The sequence below is a fragment of the Vollenhovia emeryi genome, unplaced genomic scaffold, assembly GCF_000949405.1.
Source record: "Vollenhovia emeryi isolate VEMERY1.0 unplaced genomic scaffold, V.emery_V1.0 DF939144.1, whole genome shotgun sequence".
NCBI lineage: Eukaryota > Metazoa > Arthropoda > Insecta > Hymenoptera > Formicidae > Vollenhovia > Vollenhovia emeryi.
The window spans coordinates 2,044,050-2,057,958 of record NW_011967222.1 but is presented as its reverse complement, the minus strand read 5'-3'; the positions used below and the strand labels follow the sequence as shown (position 1 = coordinate 2,057,958).

The 13,909-nt window shown below is 45.8% G+C and overlaps 5 protein-coding genes across 5 annotated transcripts; 1 reads left to right on the top strand and 4 right to left on the bottom strand.

Moving 5' to 3' along the window:
* Positions 1 to 56: 56 nt before the first annotated feature.
* Positions 57 to 2,557, bottom strand: LOC105566594 (factor VIII intron 22 protein-like). Its single transcript, XM_012020716.1, has 8 exons — positions 2,444 to 2,557; positions 2,055 to 2,376; positions 1,935 to 1,981; positions 1,326 to 1,528; positions 1,039 to 1,240; positions 733 to 835; positions 333 to 451; positions 57 to 245 (listed from the first exon to the last, which is right to left on the bottom strand). Exons 2-8 carry the CDS (start codon positions 2,138 to 2,140, stop codon positions 76 to 78), a joined length of 930 nt encoding a protein of 309 aa, XP_011876106.1. The 5' UTR covers positions 2,141 to 2,376; positions 2,444 to 2,557; the 3' UTR covers positions 57 to 75.
* A 793-nt stretch (positions 2,558 to 3,350) lies between these two features.
* LOC105566587 (toll-interacting protein A-like) lies at positions 3,351 to 5,631 on the top strand. The gene is made up of 6 exons (XM_012020705.1): positions 3,351 to 3,604; positions 3,960 to 4,130; positions 4,219 to 4,352; positions 4,418 to 4,622; positions 4,800 to 4,973; positions 5,063 to 5,631. Exons 1-6 carry the CDS (start codon positions 3,557 to 3,559, stop codon positions 5,171 to 5,173), a joined length of 843 nt encoding a protein of 280 aa, XP_011876095.1. The 5' UTR covers positions 3,351 to 3,556; the 3' UTR covers positions 5,174 to 5,631.
* Positions 5,445 to 7,770, bottom strand: LOC105566588. The gene is made up of 5 exons (XM_012020706.1): positions 7,040 to 7,770; positions 6,306 to 6,440; positions 6,106 to 6,228; positions 5,949 to 6,028; positions 5,445 to 5,834 (listed from the first exon to the last, which is right to left on the bottom strand). Exons 1-5 carry the CDS (start codon positions 7,092 to 7,094, stop codon positions 5,682 to 5,684), a joined length of 546 nt encoding a protein of 181 aa, XP_011876096.1. The 5' UTR covers positions 7,095 to 7,770; the 3' UTR covers positions 5,445 to 5,681.
* Positions 7,771 to 7,863: 93 nt separating this feature from the next.
* LOC105566586 (calumenin-B) lies at positions 7,864 to 10,719 on the bottom strand. Its single transcript, XM_012020704.1, has 4 exons — positions 10,377 to 10,719; positions 8,587 to 9,142; positions 8,404 to 8,519; positions 7,864 to 8,303 (listed from the first exon to the last, which is right to left on the bottom strand). Exons 1-4 carry the CDS (start codon positions 10,464 to 10,466, stop codon positions 8,115 to 8,117), a joined length of 951 nt encoding a protein of 316 aa, XP_011876094.1. The 5' UTR covers positions 10,467 to 10,719; the 3' UTR covers positions 7,864 to 8,114.
* Positions 10,720 to 12,267: 1,548 nt separating this feature from the next.
* On the bottom strand, positions 12,268 to 13,701 carry LOC105566585 (COX assembly mitochondrial protein homolog). Its single transcript, XM_012020703.1, has 3 exons — positions 13,524 to 13,701; positions 13,124 to 13,228; positions 12,268 to 13,053 (listed from the first exon to the last, which is right to left on the bottom strand). The coding sequence occupies exons 1-3, from the start codon at positions 13,579 to 13,581 to the stop codon at positions 12,842 to 12,844; spliced, it is 375 nt and encodes a 124-aa protein (XP_011876093.1). The 5' UTR covers positions 13,582 to 13,701; the 3' UTR covers positions 12,268 to 12,841.
* Between the last annotated feature and the right edge of the window lie 208 nt (positions 13,702 to 13,909).

Here is a 13,909-nt window from a genome sequence, read left to right as displayed (position 1 = left end):
TGCGAGGAGTGTCCACGGCGGGAAGGCAATCGGGAGAAAAATCTCGTACGCATAGCTCGTGGCGTTATTGTATATTTACTGCGTCGATACTACTTGTATCAGTTTATGCAACAGTTCCTTTTGCTCTGTGTCGAAGTAAGGATAAAGCTCGCTCTCGAGCTCCAACACCGCTTGATGATCGTGAGACTGGCACGCTAATACTAGGGATTGCAGCAATAATAGTTCATCCTCGCTCATATTGAGACCTGCAAAAAAAAGATATTCGTATTACTAACTTGAAATATATATTTCTTACGGAATTATCTATGTACAATTAAACATGTGATCTGTACCGTTGTTCACATTCTCTTCTGCCCACGCATACTTTTCGAGGACCTGGGCGAGAGATGGTGTCAATCTCTGAGGTGAAGGCTGAAGAATGAGCAGCAGAAGCACTCGCGTCACTTCGCACCTAATTTTATAGATTTTATTGTATATATTTTTGATTGCATTAAACGCACCGTCATAGAGAAAGATATTACATATAATATCGCAATTTAATATAGCAGTGAACTTTACAAATAATTACAATCACGGAGCCAGTCACAGGACAAAGTGATGGCTCACTCTGAATTTTCTTTACAAGATAATAACTGGGCTGTTTTCACTGTGATTTTTCCAAGTTAATTTTTTGTGTAGCTAACACATGGCTGGTTTTGTAACGGATATACAGCGCGAAAAATAGACACATACCTATGTAGGATTGCGTTGTAGTTTCCTCTAGCGCCAGCCACGACACAAGCTTCTACAAATTCTACAAATTCATTGAGAATTTGTAATGCAGCTACGTAATCTCCTGTGAGGATGAAAATACGCAAAACACTGCATGTTACTACATTGATGGAAAAGGTACAATTGTAGAGATATTAGTTATTCGTACTTTCTTAAAGTCAATCAGTGCGTCATCACTGAAAAGCAGCGAACGGTCGCCGATATCTCAGTTATAAACTAATGATTGACTTTAAGCAAGACGCAGATGGGAACGGATCAAATACCGACCCTGTTTTATATGGAAAGACACTAAGGTATTGATAGCTTTTGATGTAGGAAAGATGTCGATGGCTTTGCGCAACTGTTGGATACCAGCGGGACCCGGGCCCAACGCTAGCGCCAGCTCCACTGATAAACCGGCGGAAATTGTGTTGAATCCCGGTTGATTGCTGCATCTAGCCATGGAATGGCCGAAGCAACTCACAGCCGCCTGGAACGTAATTACATTTGTGAGTTACATTTAGTTCTTTCCTTTTACTTTCTTTTTTACTACAAATTCAAATTGCATGAGAGACCTGTATGTTCTCTTGGCCTATAGAGGGGCATCCCACATCGTTATCTTTTTTCTCAGCCGTGAGGAATTGCCTCCCAGCCTTGACCAGAAGATTTATTTCAGAAGAGGCGTTCTCCAATGTACCCTGGCATCTAGCGGCCGCCAACCAGCACAAGCCTGCGTACTGCCACAGTTCCTTCTGTTCGCATTCGGTAGCTAAGGCACCTAAGCAAAAAGAATCAACTGTCTTTATTCTTTGTTTTCTACAATTAAGAGTTAAATTATCACAGACTGGGGAAACCACTGAGGGCTTGTGGTGTACAGATTTGCGGCATTACTGGGCATTTTTTGGGCATTAGAAAGATAAAATAAGATAATAAGATGAAGTAATGCCCAGTGGGCATTGGTGTACAAGATTTTGGCCAGCGGTTTCCCCCTCGGTAAAACTATATAAGCCTTTCGAGAGCCAGGCTAGTCAATTTCAAGGAAAAGGTGAAGAGAAAAAAATTGATAAAATACAAACCATTCGCGTACTAAATTTAATAAACTTATAAAAGGCGAAACTGATCGGTCGGGCTTCCGAAAGGCTCGTATTACTCTCCATTCAGTTGACGTTAAGTCGAACACTCACTAAACTGATCACATGCCTCCGCGACGTTCGGCTTCCTCAGGAATCGTCTAGGGGATCAAAACGCATGAGGGATAATCGTTGGCAAACTTAAACGGAAAAACAACCCCCGAGAGGACTTACTTCTTCAGTTTGTTCGAGATGTTGTGGTACCTCGTTAAGAAATCCGCGGCCTCCCCAATTCCCTGACCCTGACTGACGAGGGCCATCCTCCTTCAGAAGCCAGCAATTGGGCCGCGTGCGCCCTGTCCGCACACGTCTGACGTTTCACTCCATGGCGACTTGGCACGCGCGTGTCACGCCATGAAACGCTCGTTGTTCCGCTCACGCTCACGCGACACCACGTCCCGCGGCTCCGTCGCGACGAGAGTCGCACGGCGTCGGCATGATAACCGGAGGTGAAGCGCAAACGCGAATCTTACACCGCGTCAATCCGCGTCTCTTCCTGGAAAGCAACCCCAAGATTAAGAGCATGAATTTCGAGGAATTTTTCGGGATCTCGCTGATACAACCTGGCGATCGAGGGATGTTCCCGCGGGAGGGTGAACTTGGAGAAAAGAAGTGCAAGCACGAATCGTCGTGGCGAGGATCGCAGAGCGCTGCATTACCGACGTTACTCCGAACCGCCGCACGTTTTAAAGCCTCGTCTACATAGAAGTCGTAAAGTCGTAGTCGTAAGAATAATCGACTGTGATTGGTCAATTCTTATGTGTCTGACGAAATTGAAATGAAAGGTGAAGATGGCGTCAATTTCATGTCATATTGACCATAGGCTTGTTTTCTGTTCCTACACTAATGAACTAGTGCAATAAATTGGAGTAAGACAAGCATATTTTTTCTCATTCTAGCTTACTGCACTAGTTCACCAGTGCAGGAACAGAAAACAAACCCAAAGACAAAATATGACGTAAATTCGGTCAATATGCCTGTGTCCAGCAGAAGTTTGCGCTTGCTAAGCGCTTTGCGTTCATTGGATTATACTTTCAGATCTGTGCTGAAATAGAGCTATTCTTCTAGATCTATCCAATCAGCATAAAGCGCTTATTCTTAGCTAACTTCGGCAGAACACAGCCTATGACATCAAATTGACGTCATCCCGATTTTCATTTCTCCCTGGGTATAATAGCGTTTTCGATTTTCTGACTCGACCCGACCCCGAGTCAGAAAAGTTTGATCAAAAGCAAGATTTGAACCACAATTTCTACAAAAATCTTACTCTTGATCAAACTTTTCTGACTCGGAGTCGGGTCGAGTCAGCAAATCGAAAACGCTATAAGTTTCTCCTTCGAATGAACTCAAGACTCGCGCCCACGGGTAGAGCCGACGGAGCGGCGGGTCGGCGGAAGGGGGGAGAGGTGAGTGCACCACGCCGTCGCGACTCGCGTCGACACCGCGAGCGACGGGCCAATCGCGGCCTCGCCCGACCCCGTCGTGTGCGCATCAGCAGTCGATCGGTAAACAGTCGGGTAGGAGCGATGCACGCTCGTGTGACTTGACGTATTTGACAAGCCTCGGAGCGCGGACCACGGCAGGAGCCTCACGGCTGCATGCGGCACGTCGAACGCGGCATCCTTTCCTCCAGGGGATAGTGATCCTCTCTTTTTTTTTTATAAAAAAACTCCGCCATGGACACGGACACGGACAGGCCTCTGCACGAGGAGTGGAAGAAGCGGGTATGTGGCGCGCAGGCTGGGTCGCTCGGCCGCGGACGCGATAATCGGGGAAGCCCTACGAATACTCCGCGATCTCGCGCGACGGGCACCCGGGCGCGGAATCGAACGAGTCCGCGCGCGCGTTTTTTTTTTCCCCCGCGCGCGATACACGCGGCGAGATACGTCGGCGGACGTCGACGACTTCTCAGTGTCTAATTTGCGCGCTTGACAACGTAGCGTATGAGTCACTCCGCGAGAAATCTCTCTATCTCTCGCATTTGAATTCGAGGGTTACGCAGCAGGTTTTTTTTTTCCTTTCACCACGCGCTACATTTGCGATTTGGCGAATTATGAAATTGTAATCGGACGTATCCAGGCTTTTGTGGGACCACTGCCGGACAGCTTCCTGAGAGTAGAGGAGCGCAATGCGCAGCTGCAGCAGGAGGCGGCGGATCAGCAGGCCGCGCTGGCCCTCCAGCAGCAGATGCAGAACATGTCGGTGGCTCACGACCCTCGAGTGGGTAGACTTAGCATAACAATTTCTCAGGTAAATTGCCTTGCCACGGCGCGTCCGGATCAAACCTAGGCCTAACAGCGGCTACAGTGCACGCCTCCTCGTGCTGACTCTTTTTCAGGCCAAATTAGTGAAAAATTATGGAATGACGAGGATGGACCCTTACGCGAGGATACGAGTGGGGCACTCGGTGTTCGAGACGCATACAGATTCTAACGGTGGTAAAAATCCACATTGGAACAAAGTGATCCAGTGGTGAGTAACGCTTAGCCCCGTTGCGATACGTACCGACGTTTATTATCGCGCCTTTGTCGTTGCAGCAACCTTCCGCCCGGAGTTTCCCAGATATACGTAGAAATTTACGACGAGTGTTCCTTCGTGATGGACGAGCTGATCGCGTGGGGCCACATAGAGATTCCACCGCAGGTTATTCAGAAGGGAGAGACGCACGAGGACTGGTACATGCTCAGTGGGAAGCAGGGAGATAATCAGGAGGGCATGATCAATTTAGTTTTCAGTTACACGGTAAAAGAACAATGGTTACGCTATTTTATGTTCTTCGTTAGTTTTGTTTAACTTACGGTACTTGTATCTGAAGGAGGCGGACTGTCGCGAACTAGAGCTATAGCTGTTAAATTCCGAATACAATTGCGCGCAACATTAGTGCAGGTCTCGATTTTCATTGGGATGTGTTTGCAATAGACCAAGTATCATCACCCGTACCAAATGGGCTCCTCTTCAGTAATGATGGTTCCCTCTGCAACAACAATGTTCGGCTTACCATACGCCCCGGTAAACGTTTATACAGCACCTCCGCCTGTTACACCGGCGGTCGCACCAAGCTCTTTGCCAAATGCTGAGATCGAGTTGAAGCAGGTACTTGACGTATCCGTCCCGTCTTGATTTCCGTTCCTATGTCCCTTCAGTTATGTAGACGTGACTGTAACGCTGTGTACACCTTGCAGATCGCAGAAATGTTTCCGAATGTCGACAAGGAAGTCATCAAATCGGTGTACGATGCCAATCACGGCAAGAAGGACGTTACAATTAATTCGTTGCTTCAGATGTGCGAATAAGTCCTAATTTTCTACGCAGCTAGAATGCCATACGTAACTTTATTCGTATCCTTTGTTAATAAACATTTCTTTGGAACGTAAGACGACATACGGGAATCTAATTTGTAATACTTCCATACGTAATATATATTAAGGTTCGAGCATTTTTTCGAATGTACGAAATAATGAAGTATTTATTTTCCGAAAAAAAACATGTTTTAATTGAATATAACATTGAATTATTCTTAGTCAATTTTGTTATGTGTATGTTATTGTTATTTCAGAGTTTATATTATCTTTTTCCTCATATTTCCGCACATATGAGTATTTATTTCTCAATTGCGTTATATGTTACAAGGTATATGATTTGCTTGCCGCTGTATATAATTTAAATATATATTGCGCGTTCTACAAAATTGTAAAAAGACATACGCTTGATTCATAGTTGCACATAAATTGTAATAAATATTAAATATCAATAATTTGTACGATTTCATTCATATCAAAGGAATAGTATAAGCCGAAATTGTCAGGGAATATCGAGAATTTTATACACGAACAGCGAAACGGCTGCAGCTACGGAAATCATTAGCGACGAATACATATTTCTTCTTGTTGAGTTGCAGGGCGCAGAGTTGTCCTTAGATTCACAGGCACACGCTTCGAGAATATATCCTTCAGTCTAAAAGTATCACAAAGTCGTATCTGTCGTACTTTGCTATAAAGTGCTGGAGTTGTAATCGTACAGTCGTAAAGCAAAATACAAAGCTAATTGCAAATCACTCATGATACATACGTATTTAACGAAACAGTCTGATGCAATTGGCTTCACCAGGTCTTCTGTAACTCTCCCAACGAAGTAACTGATGTTTATAACTGCAAGTGTAATATTTACGTTCATTCACATAAATCCAACCATAAGATTTAAGTCAATTCCATTTTGTTACACTTACCTGCGCCACTGTACGTGTATGTATACTTTACACACACGCTACCGGGTTCCAGTGGTTGGGTATAATTATAGCCATTGCTTATTCTATTCTCCCATATCTCACTTACATTTGGCTTCGTATCACCTGGAAAATATTTTGAAGCAATACCGTGCAACGGAATTGAATTTATAACTGAGAATGAACATGAATATTAGACTCACTAAGATATAATGGGTTTATACACGGTGTAAATGGATTAACTTCGTTATACTTCTCGCAAAATGTCTTCTTGTCTACATCTCTGTGTATTATACCTGGCCATGTGAAGTGAAAGCAACGTGGCTCCTCGCTAGTCGCTGTATATAAAAATAATTGGTTCTAACTGAGAAAAACAGATTACAGTTGATAAATTGCGAAGCGTTGAACGGAAGCAACCGAATGTAAATTAAAGCAGAGACTGCATCAAGTAGTTTTACATCATTTCTTTGTATATTAAGTCTCACAATTTCTTTATACACACACATATATATCGCGTTCTAGCTCAAAGAATCATCTTTCTCATTCACGATGTGATACAGACTAAGTCAAATCTATCTCTCGTATTTTTATATATAATTTATATGTCTAATGTGTATCTAATTATATATACATGTACACACACAACACTTATACGAATGCGAACTGTCTTAACGCTCTACATGTGCATGTATATGTACGCTGATAGGTGTTTCCCGCGATCTATTCTTATATCGGCTGAATATCGAACGAAAAACTGGCGGCGGCTTAAATGTTTTCTGATCGGCCGCTCCGGCGCGAGTCTTAGACGAAAGTATATCGTTAATATCGATGGCCTGAAAAGCTACGAGGTGTTATTTGGTATTTATATTCTTACGGTATTTGTAAGCGGTATTATCGAGAGGCGTGCAATGTTGTAAAGAGAAATAAATATACTTACCTAAAAACACGTACGTGCAAACTGTCAAGAGTACAGCCAAATAAACCTCTTTCATTCTTGCATGCTTGGAGAGCTGACTCGCGCGACGATATTACAGATATTGCTCATGTTGCTACGAGATTATGCTTATCTGATAAATGTCATTCGTTATCATATAATGACAGCGTCCTATCGATGACAATCGTTATCAACGTACAGCGCGATAGTAAAAGGCCACGATGGTATAAAAAATAATTAACTGCTTAAAAAATAGGCGTTAAGGGTCAGAGCACAAAGAGCGGCGTAATAGCTTACGACGAGATGTTAGTCATAAGGGTGGAGCGCACACTTTTGCATAAATGCATAAGCATATGCATAAAGAAACCGATTGGTCCGTAAGCAAGTGCATAAGGAGATGGACCAATCAAATTCCTTATGCATATGCTTGTGCGCTTATATAAAAGTGCGTGCGCTGCGTTATAAACGTATAGATAGCGCACAAGCTTCGTAAACGACGTATATAACTGGAAGTGCAATATACATCAAAGCTTGTGCACTACGTTCATGTCTTGTCGTAAGCTTGTGCTCTGAGTAGGACGCTGGCCATGTCGGGTCCAGTGTGAGACCTGGGCGCCATTCACCGCAAGAACAAGCTTTGTGTTCTGACCCTAGTTTTGCTTTTTGTGAATCATACGCGCTATTTACATACTCCTGAACATTTTGCTTCAAACCGATTCAGCCGGAATTTGTCTCGCTGCGACCGCTTCCTATTTGCATACTGTACCGACGTGACGAGGAAGGGTTGATACTTTTCAAAATATCCAAAGAGAACAATGGAAAGTTAATACAATGACAATATGAAAAATTTATTGTAACAACAGCTAGTCGAGCTTCACAATTTTTGGCAGATATAGCATTCTCTCTACGATATCAATTGTGTGAATACCCAAGATATATAAAAACACATCTATTTATCGGAGCAAGTAGATAAATATTCTTTTCTCTTCGTAGGGGTAAACTAGATCTTAAGTAGGCTTAAGTGTTACAAGTAATTTGTTCGTTAGTGATTCTTTTTTTCTTATGAGATTGCACCTCGTTAAAACTCGTCGTGCCTCGCCAACGCCTCGCCGAAGTCCGTCGCCTGGGATCCGACGAAGATGTCGTACTTCTCCAAAATCTCGTTCTTCGTCAGCTTGTGATCCGCGTCGGTGTCCGCCTCGTAAATCAAGTGCCTCGACTCCGCCTCGGCGTGATCGAATTCCGCGGGGATGATCCACGTTTTCACCTGTTTCAGGTCCGAACGAATCAGTTTAATCGCACCGAGACGCGGCCCTACGGGCGTGCGTTCTTATTCGGGACGAGCGCTGCAAGAAACGGCCAGTTACCTCGTCGGCGTTCAAGAATCCATCGCCATCTTTGTCCCTGTACAACGAGAACTGTTCCTTCTCGTTCTTCACCCATTCCGGCTCCTCCTCATCTTCCTTGCCCCTGTACATGTCGCCTGCGGACAAAACAAAGATTCAGGAACCGCTCGGGCTTCAAGGGCGGCAACGACGATTCCCGCTTACCAATGTACTCCGCGAGAGATATCTTCCCGTCCCCGTCCTTATCGATATCCTCCATCGTCTCCAGCACTATCACGTCCTTCATGTGCTCCGCGTCTTCCGCGTGGAGGAAGGCGGTGAATTCCTCCTTCGTCACGGCGTCGTCGCCGTCCAGATCCGCGGTGGTCCACCTACGGCGGTCCCTCTTGAACATCTGAACGTACGAGAAGGAGTGGTTCGCCTTCTCGTCCTCCTGCTCCTCCATATTGCCGTAGACCATATCCTTGTACTCCGCCCAGGACAATTTCTCCTTGCCCAGCGGATTGTGGGACCTCCACTGGCGCTCCACGTCGTCCCTGATGTACCGTTGTTGCGTGTACATTATCCAATCTTTCAGCTCCTCCTGAGTCACGTAGCCGTCGCTGTCTTTGTCTATCTTGTCGACGATTATCCCCAGCCGCCTGGTGCTCTCCTCGGGTGTAAGCTCGTCGAAGGTCTTGGCCTCTTCCCCGAGGAAAGCCTCGTGATCGTAGGCCGGGTTGTGCTGGGAGTGGACGTAGTGGTCTTTACTGCCTCCATCCTGGAATACAATGCTCTTCAAATCGCCACCCTTCTTCTCCCCACAATCTTAACCGGGACGAAAGCAAATCTCACGCTACTCGCCAACACGATCTGCTATTCTGTCGTCAAAAGCAATTGTCTTAACGATAGGACTGAACCTTTATTATTCAAGTGGGACGTACAAGTCCCACTTGCGAAATTTTAAAAAAAATTCCAAGATTCCTCTGGCGAAAATCTGGCTCAGAATTTTTACACCAAGTGGCACACTTGTCAGAAATACTGGGAGAGTCTACTTTGTTTCTCTTAGAATTTTTTTCGTATGTGTGAATATTCTCGAGTACTTTACTTCCTATGGTTTCTGAAAAATATCTTGAACTTTTGAAGATCTCTAAAATCACGTCTGACATTACAGGACGAGGGATCTTAAGGTGCTTACCAGCAAGAGACACGGCCTGTGTAACACCGAGGCTCCCTTCATCCTTGGGCCAACAGTGGCAGGCAACAAGGATAAAAGGATTCGCTGTGTTACGCAGTGTCTCCCGTGTACTTTGCTGGAAGACACCCTCTCTGATGAAAATAGAATTTGGAGCGTAAATCGAATGTAAGGGGAGAGTGACAGAAGCGTAAACGAAATGCATAGGAAACGTAATTTGGAACAGCGAAGGTTAATAGAAGTGTTTGAGGTTTCTTTTACGCTTCACTGTTCCAAATTACGCTTCCTACACATTTCGTTTACGCTTGTGTCACTCTTCCCTTACGTTCGATTTACGCTCCAATTTTTATTTTCATCAGGGCTTAGAAGACTCGGAATATTTCCAAACAAATAGATATGCAAAAATTCTAGAAGAGATACAAACCTGCCGATTTGTGTAAAAACTTTTCTAGCAAAATTCTAAAATTATTGAAGGAAAGTCTGAAAGATGATGAAATCTCCACATAAACAATTATATGAAAAATTCTCCAGGCTCCATGCACTCCATTGGAAAAAAAAAACCATACGCAGCAAGAAGCTTGAGAAGCAAAAATAAATAAGAGTGGGTCGATCGAGGGGGAAAACCGCTGACAAAAATCTTGTACACTAATGCCCAGTGGGCATTTCTTTATCTCATCATCTTATTTTATCTTTCTAGCGCCCAAACTAATGCCCAAAAAATGCCCAGTAACGCCGCGAATCTGCACACCACAAGGCCCCCCAGCGGTCTCCCCCCTCGGGGTTAACGAATGATCGAACGACAGGGTGTCGTTTCTCTAACCTTGTTCAGGACGTGATGCTCGCCGTCCGGGACCGCCGTCGCCAGGATCGAGAAGCCGATCAGGACCTGGAGGAACATGAGCGCTCGCATTCCACCGTGGCGCAGGGGGAGAGAGGGAGAGGTGGGAACGAGAGAGAGAGCGAGAAGAAAAAGGGGAGAGATCGCGCGTCGCAGCCGCGAGACTGAGAGCGTCTCGGCGGGTCGAGTCTCTCGAGGCGTCTCTCGCGCGGAGGAGAAGACGGGACGAGAAGAGACCTCCCTTCCACGGCCCTCGCGGCTTCCACATCAGCAAGAGCGGCGAGAGACTCGTACATACGTACGCGGCCCACCCCCACTTCCCGTGCTCGTCTATGGGGGGCGACCACGCCGCCGCGTCCGCCGTTCGCTAACGGCGGACGAGGAGCGCACGCCGGGCGTTCCGCGGCCCCGCGTCGCGAGAAGCGAATCCGCAGCCTCCACGTGGACCGCGAAGATAACGAGATAACGGAGATTCTATTATGGGAGCGCGGCGCCCTTTAAACACCAGAGAGAGAGAGAGAGTGGCGCTTCCCCCTCTTCTTATTTTAGATCTCTCGGTCTCGCGACGCGTTCTTAAAGGTGAATTTCAAGATATAAAGTAGAAAAAGATCCCCTGTTGCGAGAGAGGCTTCTCGTCCGTGAAAGCGGGCTTTTAATCGTTTAAATTCAATCAAATCTTTCTACGCTGCGATTACACGATTTAATATTGAATTTTCCACCGAACGGATTTCACCCCAAGGGCAATAAATTGATGATGGAATCAACAGACGATGCCTATCGCATTTAGCAGAAACTCCGTTATCTCATAACTTTCCTCTGTGGATTTGCACCGGGGATACTCGTGCCTCGGACTGACCTCGTGGACGATCAATTCGATCGAAAGATTGAATTGCCCGCGATAAAAATCAACTGTACAATTCGCTCGGTTCCCCACTTTCTCGCGTGTCAGACGAACGCTGATAATTCCGTTCTTGTCAATAAAAGTATTGCGGATGTTTGTTCGACAAGTTAATCTCATTGTCGGATAAAGTCGAAACTTTATTTATACGCGACAATCTGAATCGGTGCAACAAACACGGTTGGGAAGTCACGAGAGATTCTGGGGATCAAATGCGATTCGGCGCGGTCGTGCTCGTTTCTTTTAAACAGGGCTTTTATTTAAAACAACACGTACGCCAGTTCTGGGATACGGTCGAATGTCTGCGCGCTCTCCTTCCTCCTCGCTCCTTTGCTCTACCATGGGTCTTCGTCCTCTGCAAAGTACCACGGCTTACAATTAGGATGTTGGTATCCTGAATTCACTGGGTGCTTTCCAGCAAGAGACCCAGATTGACGCAGTGTAACGCGGAGAATCACTTTGTCCTTGTTCAATAATGACAAGCAACAAAGATAAAACGATTCGCCGTGTTACACGTTTTCTTTGAAAACTCACCCTGAAAATCATGCAATCGTGGGACAACGTCGCGTTTTGAGGAATTTCTGGAAATTTCACCATACATTTTACTAGTAGAATGGATAAATTTTCAAACAAACTCTCATAGATTCCTCAAAATGCCATGTTGCCCCACGATTACATGATTTCCGGGGTAAATTTTAAAAGAAAATTCTCTCCCCGTATACCAACGTTCTTGTCGCGACGCTTCAATGGACGTTTACAGAACACTACTCTTTACGTTGCCAACGCGCCAAGTACAAGCGATAGGAAGCGATAACAACGTCCCAGGAGCTCGATTGTGAATCTTTTCTTCCGGCATGAAAAGTGAAAAGTTTCACTGACGATATCGAATTCGTCAATGAAATTTGTATTATTGTTTTTATTATTGTATTAACAATGCTCAAGCTTCTAATCGACCATGACTGGCGATGTGTTTCTAACACAGAAAATTTATTCCGAAAAATATTACCTCAGTCAGGACTTGAACCTGGACTTCCCTACACTCTCCAGGCGGGCGTCAATTCAACCACCGAGGCGTGTGATAATATTTGTCGCAATAACAGTATAGATGCTGTCTACGCGTATATTTTCGATAGTGCTGTGTACAGCCGACAACCCGTATCGGTGCGCAAGATTAGAAGCTCGATCGTTGTTAGTCATTTGCTGGCGTGTGACAATTCTTGATGATATTGTATTAGTCAATGAAATTATAGTAGTTACTTCTCGCGAGTTTGCCCTAGAAAGGATTCACGATCGAGCCCCAGGAATCGGAATACACGAGTTTGCCATATAGACATTCGACTGTAACTCGAGTCGCAGGGATCGCAACATGACTTGTATAACTTCCAACTAAACCGTTTGGCTTTCCGGCGTTGCACAAAGCAACTTGTGCGACGTCCCGAAAGCTGCTGGAAGAGTTGTCGCTGTATCAATCACAGAGACGTTACATTTCAACGGCCAAGCGAAAAGCGCATGGACCATCTCGGCACTGTCCGCGCGCTACTCGTACAATTCACATTGAGGTCTTCAATTTAGTGTCCTTCTGCTTTTTCGAAAGTCCAGTCCTCCTAAATTCATTCCGCTCGTCCAGATACTGTTCCGTGCACTCTTTAATAAAGTCCTGATTGTAGTACCACTTCTCCATGCACGCCTTCATCCGGTTGTTTTCTCCCCTGCACTTTACGACGTGCAGCAGGCCGGCCTTGAGGCAGCAGTCGTGGAAGTCTACGGAAAAAGAGAGGGTGATTCGCACTCGCCGTACTCTTGACCCCCGGAAGTCAACCGGGACGTTTACCTCTAACTTCGTCGACGCACTTCTCGGCTTTGGTCCGCTCTCGCATCAACTTGGGCACCAGCACGTCTTTCTCCACCTTCCTCAAACTTCTGTCGTCCGGGTCGCCTGAAGTGAAACAGACACAGAAAATAGACTCCAAGAGAGGGGAAGTCGCGCAACCTCGAGTAAACACGCGAATCGCTGAAGGGGCAACGTTTGCTCTTTGTCTTTTCTTTTTGTTTTAGCGTCAGTGGATTTCGCGCGGAACGCAAGACCCCGGTCGCGCTCGACTACCGACGGGATTAGAAGGTGTAACCTGTTACCGACGGTATCCCCGGTGTCCCGGGCCGGCAACCAAGTTATCTGCCGTTTTGCGACGCTACAGGTTCGCAGGGAACGCGTGTCAGAATGGAAAGTTTACCCAGTCCCTGAGGTCCCCCGCCAAATTTCGGCGGGAGCACCGAGTGTTCCTCCTTCATGCTGTCCGGTAGCTCTCGGAGCAGACGTTTTTCTGCACGGAGTCTCACACGGAGATACGAATTGCGGGGAGATATTCTTTCCACCCCACTTGGCGACTTCCGTCACACGTGCGTCGGGCCACGTGATCGCCGCGACAGACTCGTGCCTAGACTTTCGCTTGTATTTTCGAGCAATCCTTTTTTTTTTAAATAACAAGGATTAATCTATATTGGTAGAAATGGACGCAGAGCCTTTAGACCCGGTTTCACCAAACGTCGTTTGACTTTGATCTTAGTTTAATTCACGTTTGTCTCTTTCTAAAGTAACTTAGGAGGAAACGAAGAACGG